The sequence below is a fragment of the Anabas testudineus genome, chromosome 1 (assembly GCF_900324465.2).
Source record: "Anabas testudineus chromosome 1, fAnaTes1.2, whole genome shotgun sequence".
In the NCBI taxonomy this organism is placed as follows: Eukaryota; Metazoa; Chordata; class Actinopteri; order Anabantiformes; family Anabantidae; genus Anabas; species Anabas testudineus.
In genome coordinates, this window is record NC_046610.1 from 322,501 (window position 1) to 333,759 (window position 11,259).

Sequence of the window (11,259 nt, forward strand, 5' to 3'; positions counted from 1 at the left end):
AGAAATGATCCTTTTCAAAACAACAACAACAAACTCGGGGAGGTAAAAACTTGTTTCATCTGGTCTCAGCTCATCAACACAGGAGAGAAAAAGATTAGACACTGATCAGAACTGAACTCGTTTCCACCTGCCGGTCCGACATGTTTCTTTATGTCACCAGAGGATAAATGTGAAAGTCGGACACATGAGTCGTGTCTGTAAGATAAAATGATGATGATGAACTGTGATCTCTAGCTGCAGCTCGCCTGTCGGTCTCTGAGGGTCTGAGTCCCGATGGTCCTGGTTCTTCAGAGCAGAGACACGTTGAGCCACTGAGGGAAAAAGCACATCAGACTATGTCAGATACTGAGTCGGAGTCAAACCAACGATACCAGTACACTACTGGTATTTTACTTGCGTATTTACTACTGTATATGTTTGATTTACTACATTTCTCTGACCGCTGTGGTTATTCCACAAATTAATACTTTTCCAAGACAACACCGAGTCTGAACTCTCTAAACTGAATTTAATCAGTCGACTGAAAATCAATTAGTAACTTTTTCATTATTTCCTCTAAATCATATGAAAAGAAATATTTCAGGGATCCAGTCACAGGAGCCGCTGTCCAGAGAATAGATGAAACCCAGAGTCTGTTACTGAGCGGCTGTGATGAACCTGCCGACTGTGAAATAGGAGCTGAAACTAAATAGGTTTTTACTGCTGAACCTGAAGCTGTTGTGACGTCAGATCCGCAGATTGTTTCTCTACAGATACTGAGGACGTACAGCAACCACAGAGGAAAGTGGTTCTGGGAGTTTTTCTGAGGCGTGATGACTGTCAGGACCATCACCAGCTGTGATTCAGTTTCTGTTCAGTCCAGTGAGACTCAGATCTGTTAGTTTTAATTGAGTCAACTGTAGGTGGTTTGTGGACGAAGGGTCTCACCTCCGTAAGGTTCAGCTCAATGGTTCCAGAGTTGTCTTTGTCCAGAGAGCGGAACACGTCTGCGGGGAAAGACAAAATGGTTAATGTGAAGATTCGCACTGGATCGACTGTTTGTCCTGAATCACAGTCCATCAGGGGCCCGTGGTTCTGCTCATGACTCACCGAACATGGTCTCCAGACGAACCAGACAACCCACAAAGTTGTCGAAGTCGATGGTGAGATCTGATTCGCTGTAACGAGCCACCAGGATCTGATGGAGCGGATTGTTCAGACTGAAACCTGGATCACACAGAAAGCAGAACCTGTTCAGACAGTTTAAACCTGGTCAGTTTGTATGTTGGCAATTGAAGAAAAGCTTCTGTCCTCACAAACTCTCCACTGAACAGGAACGGGTTCAGGTCCGCACTGCACCAGATGATGGACAGACATGAAAAACTGATGATGTTCAAATATTTTCTGGCTTTAAACGCTGTATTTATTCACTAGTTCATTAGTCATGCTGCAGTGTATCTTTTAAAGTATTAGTACAGATAAAAGCATGTGGCTGCAGCACAAATCAAAAATCGGACGTCTCAGGTTGTGAAGGTGGGAACGACCAGATTGTTCACTGAAAGGTACAAGTTAGAATGTGATGAAAACATGTTGGACCATCTGCTGCTGTTTCTACCAGGTCAAAAGGAGAACAGCGCTTCCTGTCACAGGGTCCAGGAGGTCTACGACAGTCCGGATTCCCGCTGTGAGACCGTGGATGAACAGAAACACTCACCTGGCGTCTAAGAGTGAGGGAGTGTGTGACAGTGATGTGTGCGTTGTTGTGTTACCAGCTTCCTCCACTGCCGCCCTCATCTCTGTGGAACTCATCGTCCCTGAATTGTCGGCGTCCTTCTGACGGTAAATACTCTGCCACACAGAACAACAACAGGTCCCATCACAGCACCATCCTCAGCAGGTGAGGGTCAGCATGAACATCTGACCAACAGCTAACATCTGAATAAGTGCCGCACTACTTGGGCAGTGAGCTTCTCTGTGATGGGGAGTTCTTGTCACCAGTTCGAATCCACACAGACAATATTTGAAACAGTCAAAGTCAGAGATTTAGTCAAACGAGTCCATTGGAAACTCACCAGGTAGGTGTCGATCTTCGTCCAGAGGATTTTAAACTCCACCAGACCCAGTTTCCCACTGCCGTCTTTCTGCAGCACTACTTTAGGAACTCAAACTGATGGACTGGATCTCAAACAGCTGTAAATCATTTCAAGTCATTTCCACTGACTTTATGACATTAAACCTGCTGTTTGCTGGGTTGTTTTTTGCCTTCATCTGGCAGTTTTCACCTGAACTCCAGAAAATCCAGAACATTTCCATTTCTATATTTATATTGTGTATGTCTGTAGCAGTGTTACTTTCTGCGGCGGAAGGATACGTCCAGCATGTTGACCATGTTGCGGCAGGTTGCGATGCTGAAGCCGTCTGTCTTAATGTCGGATCCTGTCACAGACAAACAGTTTAAACAGGTTAACTCGCATCTGGACCTCAGACCCTCGCCTGCAGCGTTTTATCCTTCTGGTTCTTACGTTTTGTCACCACTTTGTTGAGGATCTTCTGCAGCTCGAAGGCGCAGATCTCGCAGTCCTGCAGAGACAATGTGTTTGTATTGGTTTAAAATCAATAGGCAGATATTAGAATCGATCAGGTTACTGCTGATACGAGCAGCTCACCGTTCCTGCCAGCTGCCTGAACAGACTCCTGAAGCGATCGTCCACGTCATCCTCCGTAATCTCAATCTGACACAAAAGGAAAGACAACGCTCCCCCAGTTAAAACTCACTATAATATACAGAATGTGTTCTAGGAACAGATTTTCATTATCACTGCAGCGTTAATTCTAGCACAGAACAAGTGTTGATCTTCTTCAACACGTTTCATGTGTGGACACTGGAGATTTTTGGATGATCTCGACCTGTAGGTTCCTTATTGTCGCTTAGCACAAAATCATCTGATAAATGAATGTAATGTAAGAGTGCAGCTGGGAACTGTGGACGTTTATCTAAAATGGTTCCTTAAACTCCTGAAACTCTGAATGCGAGCCAGATTCTAAAGCAGGACTTTGTCTGTAAGGACACTCGTCTGTCGTCCCACGACTGCAAACTGAGGCTAAAACACCTCTCAATGTGTCTTTCAGTAACATTAATAACACGCAGACAGGTGAATCTGAACGCCGCTCACCTTCTTCACCCGGCTCTCGATGGGGTTGTCCAGTTCTCTGCAGGAACAAACACAGAAAGTCAAACAGAAACCAGGTCCGACGTGCACCAGATGGTTGTGTAACCAGGAAGAACTAGTTTTATGTTTATGTTGACTGATGCAGGTTGTGTGATCTGTGTGTCTCCGTCCTTATTACATGTGTGTTTCTCAGTATTTCACCTCTGTGGAGTCAGTCACACCTCGTTAGAGCCAGGTGTTCACAGGTTGTCCTTTACTCCTCTTTCAAACCATCTCTGTCCAGAATGTGGACTTAGGGTCTTACAGGTATAGATGGACTGCTACGTCTGGACTGAGGAGCTGGTTTTCCTGTCATACCTCAGCCTGGGTATTTTGTCAGACAAGTCTCTGTTGTTGCGTTTGACTAAAGTCCAGTTTCTGATCCACTAGTGACTCACGTGACCTGAACAAACGTGCAGGTGTGAATGACTCCACTAAAGTCAAAAAAACAGAATGTCTTCAAGAAGACAGCGCTTTCAGGGAAACCAGGACCTGAATGACTCACCAACATTCATAGAGAGAGGGTTGTTATGTGTTCTACTGGATTTACTGAGCTCTACTCTCTCCACAGTCAGCTTATCTAAAACAGTTTCTTGACTCTAGTCTGGACAGTGTAGCTGGATGTTGGAGTAAGACGTACTGGAAGTCGGCCTGTTTCTCAGAGAAGACCCGGACACAGAAGTCTCCGTCCTTCTGCGGTTCGAAGGTGGACGGGACGATCAGATACTCTCCGGGCGGCAGACAGAAGCGGCTGCTGACTTCTCTCAGGTTGATGAAGGTTTCTGAGCGAGCGGTGGAGGCGCTGCTGAGGAAGAAGTTCTTGTTGAGGTGGACGTTCCTCTGACCGTGGACCTGAGGGAGACGGGGGTTAGTTTCAGATCCGACTGAGACACAGGTAATCGTAAGACATGCTTAGAAACACGAGCAGCTCTCTGTCCTGCAGCTGACTGAAGACCCAGCGTGAACACCTTCATACCTCATCAGGAACCTGAAACAGAGCAGAGAACCACGTGTTAAACCCACAGACAGAAACCCGTCACTAGTGCACAGGCACAAAAGACTTTTAAACTCTGGCGCTCTTCCTAAACCTAATCTCTTAGATCAGTCTGGGATGGTGGCAGTGGTGCAGAATCCAGGGTCTGCAGGGACCCCATGCCAGGGTAACACCTTCTACCACCATAATGTCATGGCAGCAGTGTGAATGAGGCCACAGTTCATACAGAGGCTTTGTGCATCCTCCTGTTTCCTCTGAGTAAACTAAATGTGTTCTTTGTCAGAAGACGTAGGCTAGAGGAGAAACAGGGAGACTCTTTCAACAACTTCCGTCCTCACCTCGTAGATGGCGAAGCCGATAGTGTGCATGTCCTCCCCCATCTTCCTCAAGCGCCTGCGGTTCTTCTGGATCAGACCGACCACGAAGGTGCAGCCGGCCTCTCCGTCATCTGGGTCGTCGTCCTCCTCGTCAAGCTTGATCACGAACTGAGGGTTCATCCAGAACGTGTCTGTGAGTCACAAACACACAGTCAGAGAGGTCTGCTGCTGAACTTGAGGTCTGAGGTAATGATTGGTTACTGTATGTATCTAAAACAAATGACTGGAAATGATCTTCGTGCAGCAGGATCGCTCACTGGGATAGTTCCTGCAGCCTCCTGCGGTGGAACCTCGCCTCCAGTTGCCCTCAAACTTGGACAGAGCCCACTTAGACAGGGAGTCATCGGTCAGAGCGTCAGGCGTCAGGTTACAGATCTCTAGCCGGGAGTACTGACGCAGGAAGTCAGAGAAAGACATCCTGGAAGACAAAGAGGAGGGTTCACTTCAACCACAGGACCTGTGGGTGAAGTTCAGACAGTTTGGAGAAAGGAAGGAAAAAGTTTTACCAGAACTCTCCGTCCTCTGAGCGGTGACTCAGACGCTCTCTGTCCTCATCGCTGACGTAACGCCACTGCATCGAGCTGTCGGAGAACAAAAAGTCCACAATGCTGTTAAACACAGTCCAGTTTCCACGCTTTTAGTACTGTGACACAGTTAATAAATGGACATACAGAAGTCAGGGTTAGGGTTAAACATGTCTTTAGCTTGTAAATCTGACTGCAGACCACTGGTTGATACTGAGGGAAACTTCTGCAGTCTTATTGTGGAGCGAGGATTTCCTCAGGAAGTGGAACTGACTCAAACCAGTGAGTCACATGGTCACGCTGCACTTGGCTGGAGAAAGGTTTTCACCTAAGTTGCTGCAAAACGTTTGAATTTCCTCCAGGATGCGTGTGGTCCATCACTCATCTGTGGTGGCTCACACTCACAGAAGGGATGAGCTGGCTTAGCTCCAGGTGTTAACACGTTAACCTGCTCCAAAGTGGATTAATCATTTTGTTCAGCAGCTGCTAAAACAGCCCGAAGCATCCAGTACTGCACACTCTGTACTCATGGACTACACATGTCCTCTCAGAACCCTTAAAGTACTCATGTACCCAAAGACCTCCACCTGCTCCCACACCTGCTGATGATGACAGATCAGCGTTACCTACTTGTCGCTCCAGGCTCCGGTCCACTCCACTTGACCCCAGGGGTTCCTGATCCGGATCAGCTTCTCCTTGTTACCACGGTAGTCCACCTGCAGCCAATCACACACAGCGCAGACCACAGTGTTACTCCTGATTGGATAACAGGCCTGCTCATCGCTCTAAGGAACCTCCTCAGGTGAGCTGAGGACAGGTGTTTCTGCTGCTGCTGCTCTCACAGGACTCGTGTGAAATGTAGTTACACGTTGTGACACGAGTCCACTCACCTCAGCTACACCTGTCACAGAGTAGGCGTGGCCTTTCACCAGCTTCTGAGAGGTGATCGCCTCCGACTCCGCTGAGCTCGTGATCTGAAAGAGAACCAGACAATCAGTGCAGTACCATCACAGTACTACAGCTGCAGTACATTTACCCCATGTTACTACACCATCCAGTATCCATGATACACCATTAAACTTTGATTCACTCTGATATATTTGATTATTCATTCTGAGTTTGGGCTCAGCTTCATGTCGAGCAGCACCAACGTTCAATAACTCACTCTCCACATTTGTCTCTTTGCTTTTAACTGTGCAGACGTTTTGAAAGATTTCACTACTTTAGTGTGTTTAGTGTTCAACTCCACAGTAAACTGAACCTCTTTGGATTCTGACCTCCCTGCACCATCATCGTAACCTTCTGCCTCGTCTTTCTGTGCTGTTCTCTTACTGGACAGGTGTGTGTGGACCTAAGGATTTAGAGTCCAGCACCTGACCCTGGTCTTACGTCTATGGAGCAGCCCATCAGGGATCCTCGGCACAGAGCTTTCTCGATGACGTGGAACAGATGTGGACTGGGTTGCCTCAGCTCGTGGACTTCAGCGATCCCTCCGGTGAAATCCTCGAAGCCCTCAGTGGTGCTTCCTCCGGACAGAGCCTCGTAACAACCGTTCAACCTGCAATGACACCTCCCGTCAGTAAGCAGGTCTCTACAAACGGAGCGCAGATTGGAAAAGAAAACTGATGTTTGATTCCACCCTCGACCGCTATGTGAATAAAAGCAGCAGTTGAAGCTGTTCAACCACAAGGACAGGGTGGTGGAGGTGTGAGACAGATTCAGTCTCCTCATCACATCTGTTCTGGTCTGACAACGTCTTTTTGTCACTTCAGGTGAGCAAGGCAGCGACTGTTGATTGATATATACACATATATATGGAGTTTACATCCCTCCTGGTGTTAATGCCAAAGAGGCGTTGGGTGAACTACATGGAGCTATCAGCGACGTGCAGAACGCCCAACGAGTGTTGAACAGCTTCTTCCCTCAAGCCATCAGGCTCCTCAACACACACACAAAAAACTGAACTGAGCACACACATAAACACACACACACTGGATTTGACATGCTGTTCTTGCACATAATTTCCACCATCGTTTTTATAGTACCTCAGATGTAAAGTGTACATTTCAGCTACTGGTCGCTGCTGTTTTGTGTTTCTGTTTTTGCACTTCTGACGTCTGTCTGCACTTTCTCTTTGTGTTCTTGCACTGTTTGCACTTGGTTGCACAGGATGCACTTTATCTGGCTAGGACTACTTAGCAGTCCTCAGCCCCATGTTCTGTCTTGTTACCATCTTATGTAGAACCATGGTTCTGGAGAAACGTTGTCTCATTTCACTATGTACTGCTTCAGCTATATGTGGTTGGAATGACAATAAAGCTTCTTGACTTGACTTGACATATATCTCAGCATCTTACTTGGCATAAGCCTTCTCCAGCAGGGCGCTCCAGAACTCGCTGCCTTCAGCCGAGTGGACGAACATCAGCTCTCCGTCTTTGACCGGCAGCCGGTCGTCAATCACCACGTCCACCCACTCCCCGAACTGCCAGAACTGCAGAGACAGGCAGTATCCATGGCGATATCATATCCCCAACTTTTACCCAGTTACTGTATATATGTGTACTTGTACTTCAAAAATTATTTATGTCCCTGCTAAGTTCCTGAATATTTGGAAATATCTGCTACTAGTACCAGGTATTTGTGTATTTGTACCTGGAAGTGGAAGATACCGGCGTACTCTCCTTTCTTGAAGCTCTGTCCATGTGGAACGACTCGGGTCAGAACCTCTTGGTTCAGGGTCAGAGAGGCGATGGCTGCGAGCAGCCAGCAGTCACCTGTATAATGACAGAGGAGGTGGAGGTGTTGACAGGTGGAGGTGTTAGAAAGTGGAGGTGTTAGCAAGTGGAGGTGTTGACAGGTGGAGGTGTTAGAAAGTGGAGGTGTTGACAGGTGGAGGTGTTAGAAAGTGGAGGTGTTGACAGGTGGAGGTGTTAGAAAGTGGAGGTGTTGACAGGTGGAGGTGTTAGAAAGTGGAGGTGTTGACAGGTGGAGGTGTTAGAAAGTGGAGGCGTTGACAGGTGGAGGTGTTGGAAAGTGGAGGTGTTGACAGGTAGAGGCTTAGCAAGTGGAGGTGTTGACAGGTGGAGGCGTTAGAAAGTGGAGGCGTTGACAGGTGGAGGTGTTGGAAAGTGGAGGTGTTAGAAAGTGGAGGCGTTGACAGGTGGAGGTGTTAGCAAGTGGAGGTGTTGACAGGTGGAGGTGTTAGAAAGTGGAGGTGTTGACAGGTGGAGGTGTTAGAAAGTGGAGGTGTTGACAGGTGGAGGTGTTAGCAAGTGGAGGTGTTGACAGGTGGAGGCGTTAGAAAGTGGAGGTGTTGACAGGTGGAGGCGTTAGAAAGTGGAGGCGTTGACAGGTAGAGGCTTAGCAAGTGGAGGTGTTGACAGGTGGAGGCGTTAGAAAGTGGAGGCGTTGACAGGTGGAGGTGTTGGAAAGTGGAGGTGTTAGAAAGTGGAGGCGTTGACAGGTGGAGGCGTTAGAAAGTGGAGGTGTTGACAGGTGGAGGTGTTAGAAAGTGGAGGTGTTGACAGGTGGAGGTGTTAGCAAGTGGATGTGTTGACAGGTGGAGGCGTTAGAAAGTGGAGGTGTTGACAGGTGGAGGCGTTAGAAAGTGGAGGCGTTGACAGGTAGAGGCTTAGCAAGTGGAGGTGTTGACAGGTGGAGGCGTTAGAAAGTGGAGGCGTTGACAGGTAGAGGCTTAGCAAGTGGAGGTGTTGACAGGTGGAGGCGTTAGAAAGTGGAGGTGTTAGAAAGTGGAGGTGTTGACAGGTGGAGGTGTTAGAAAGTGGAGGTGTTGACAGGTGGAGGTGTTAGAAAGTGGAGGTGTTGACAGGTAGAGGCTTAGCAAGTGGAGGTGTTGACAGGTGGAGGCGTTAGAAAGTGGAGGCGTTGACAGGTAGAGGCTTAGCAAGTGGAGGTGTTGACAGGTGGAGGCGTTAGAAAGTGGAGGTGTTAGAAAGTGGAGGTGTGCGGCTGTATAATGAGCCCGGACTCGTTCATGGTGCTGCAGGAACTAAAGATGGGAAGAGTTGTGCAGTGGTCCAGTCGGTGACCCGACCTGAATCCACCTAATTAACCCTGGTAGATTCAGGACTAACTAAAACCTGGCCCACAGCACTAGAAGCTCGAAACCTGTTCCAGAGACCAGATTCTGCTCGGAACCTGTTCCAGAGACCAGATTCTGCTCGGAACCTGTTCCAGAGACCAGATTCTGCTGAAGCGTCTGAAAGTCACTGTGTTTACAGCATTTGGACTTTGACGGAACTGCGTCTGCCGTTGTGTTGCTGGTTCTCACCCAGAGCTCCCTGACAGATGTCGGTCCTCGTGGCTCCAGAGACGATGAACTCAGGGTCAGAGGTCAACTCCTGCACAGAAAGCACAGACAACACAACTCAGGTGAGGTCACACACGTCAGTTCTAACCCTAACCCATGAAAACGAGCTGGTTCTCCGACTTTCCTACAGTATCGAATCACGTTCTGACGTTCTGAAGACCGAATCTAGCAGCTGCTGCCAAACCACCCAAGTGACCAAACTTCCTGTTTTGCTCAACGAGAGGCTGCGGACAGAGGTTAACATCATTCAGCAGCCTCCTTCTCTGACCTCATCACACTGAGGTCCCACGGTTCAGGGTCTACGGACTGGTTCTAGGATCAACAGACAGTCACCAACCTGCTGCGATCACGTCCGACAAAATCTCACAGAAAAGTGTCCAAATGTTGTCAGAGTGAATCCTGCTCTGTCTCTGTCCTGTCGGCTCACTGAGGTCCAGCTCATCTTCTTCTTCTTCTTTAGCGACCTGTCAAACATTTCTGCTTAAAATTTCAAGTATTCATTTGAGGAGATTTTTGAGACCCCGAGACCCTGAGACCCTGATCCTGAGTCATTCGGCAGCTCCTCGACCCTCATTATACTGGGAGTCGCCCAGTTTAACCACAGCTCCCACTGAGAACGTGGAGCTGGGTGTGTCTCTGAAAAAGAAAGAGGATCAGGTTTCTGTCACCTGAACAGCTGCAGGTCTGTCATTTGAGCTGGTTTTCGTCCAGATCCAGAAACCAGATCTCTGAGAGGAACTAGCCTGAACTGGACTCCTCACATCTGTCACAATAACATCACCGGCTTCTGCACACCTCGAACCAAACTCCATTTATTAAACATGAGATTTTTAGAAGCAGCAGGGGTCATGGCCATCAGCTGATTTAGTTTTCAACTGTTTTTCTTTTGCTCTGCAGATTTTTCCATGTGAGTCACTGAGGTCTGGAGCGGAGCCAGGAACTGCTGTTCAACCCAGGACGAGTCCAGAGTGATCAGCTCCAACAAATAAAGTCTTTTACAGCAGAAATGTTGCGTTTATTGAACCTGGTGAAGTCTATAAAGTTTGTCAAAAAGTTTAAATTCACGGTTTTTCTAATGGCGTCTGGCGAGACGAGTAATAATCATGTGATGGCCAGAGAGTCTAAACAGAACCTCGCTAGAAAAGTTGGCGTTTTAATCTTAACTGACCGTGGGTCTCTTCCAGGTCACACCCCGGGTCTTGTAGGAGGCCGAGCCCAGCTCCTTGAAGCCCAGGGAGGAGGGCAGCGCCGGGAACGTCTCGTCCTGGAACAGCTGGCCGGACTCAAAGCAGCGCTGCCGCAGAACTTCGTAGTCCTGGTTCAGGTACTTCACCGCCTGGCTGTTCGAGCCGACGCCCTGGTTCTTCTCCCGGCGGTGCTGCAGGGTGGCCGCGATGCCCGACATGATGCTGGGTCTCGATCCGGGAGCCGAGGGTCCTGGAAAGTTTGGGAAAGTCTGCCGAAAGTTGCAGGATGGAGATGGTGGATGTCAGGAAGGGAGCGTTCACTCCGCAGAGATTTCAGAGACCAAGTCAAGACAGAGAGAATGACAAGGGAGATTTCCGGCGAGTACCTTCAAAATAAAAAAAACAACCATTAGGCTGGAAACGTTCCAGCTCTTAGTTTTTGAAAATGTAACATTCAACACGTTTTAAACTCGAGTGAGACGTAAAATAAATGAGCAGAAAGAACATAATGAACATTTATCCGTGTACTTTAACTTCAGGTTTCAGGGTGGCCTACTTGTACTTTAAGTACAGCAGTTTTAATTAAGGCTGTTGTGTACTTGTACTGCTGTTTTGTTGCATTTCCAGTTCTCCTACAGACAGGAATATTCTTCAGTTAC

The 11,259-nt window shown here is 48.1% G+C and overlaps 1 protein-coding gene across 1 annotated transcript in view; it reads right to left on the reverse strand.

Moving 5' to 3' along the window:
• The window catches only part of capn2l (calpain 2, (m/II) large subunit, like), an 11,408-nt gene extending 462 nt beyond the window's left edge, over positions 1-10,946 (reverse strand). The window contains exons 1-21 of the mRNA XM_026359353.1: positions 10,582-10,946; positions 9,375-9,444; positions 7,736-7,857; positions 7,441-7,574; positions 6,473-6,641; positions 5,974-6,057; positions 5,714-5,799; positions 5,066-5,140; positions 4,817-4,977; positions 4,521-4,690; positions 4,165-4,176; positions 3,829-4,040; positions 3,153-3,189; positions 2,646-2,711; positions 2,502-2,559; positions 2,351-2,415; positions 2,052-2,120; positions 1,749-1,827; positions 1,090-1,206; positions 928-986; positions 1-311 (exon numbers count right to left, since the gene is read on the reverse strand). The exon at positions 1-311 is cut by the window's left edge and continues 462 nt beyond it. Of these exons, the coding sequence (XP_026215138.1) occupies positions 288-311; positions 928-986; positions 1,090-1,206; positions 1,749-1,827; positions 2,052-2,120; positions 2,351-2,415; positions 2,502-2,559; positions 2,646-2,711; positions 3,153-3,189; positions 3,829-4,040; positions 4,165-4,176; positions 4,521-4,690; positions 4,817-4,977; positions 5,066-5,140; positions 5,714-5,799; positions 5,974-6,057; positions 6,473-6,641; positions 7,441-7,574; positions 7,736-7,857; positions 9,375-9,444; positions 10,582-10,818 (2,106 nt within the window). The 5' untranslated portion in view covers positions 10,819-10,946 and the 3' untranslated portion in view covers positions 1-287. The remainder of the gene's footprint in view (positions 312-927; positions 987-1,089; positions 1,207-1,748; positions 1,828-2,051; positions 2,121-2,350; positions 2,416-2,501; positions 2,560-2,645; positions 2,712-3,152; positions 3,190-3,828; positions 4,041-4,164; positions 4,177-4,520; positions 4,691-4,816; positions 4,978-5,065; positions 5,141-5,713; positions 5,800-5,973; positions 6,058-6,472; positions 6,642-7,440; positions 7,575-7,735; positions 7,858-9,374; positions 9,445-10,581) is intronic.
• Between the last annotated feature and the right edge of the window lie 313 nt (positions 10,947-11,259).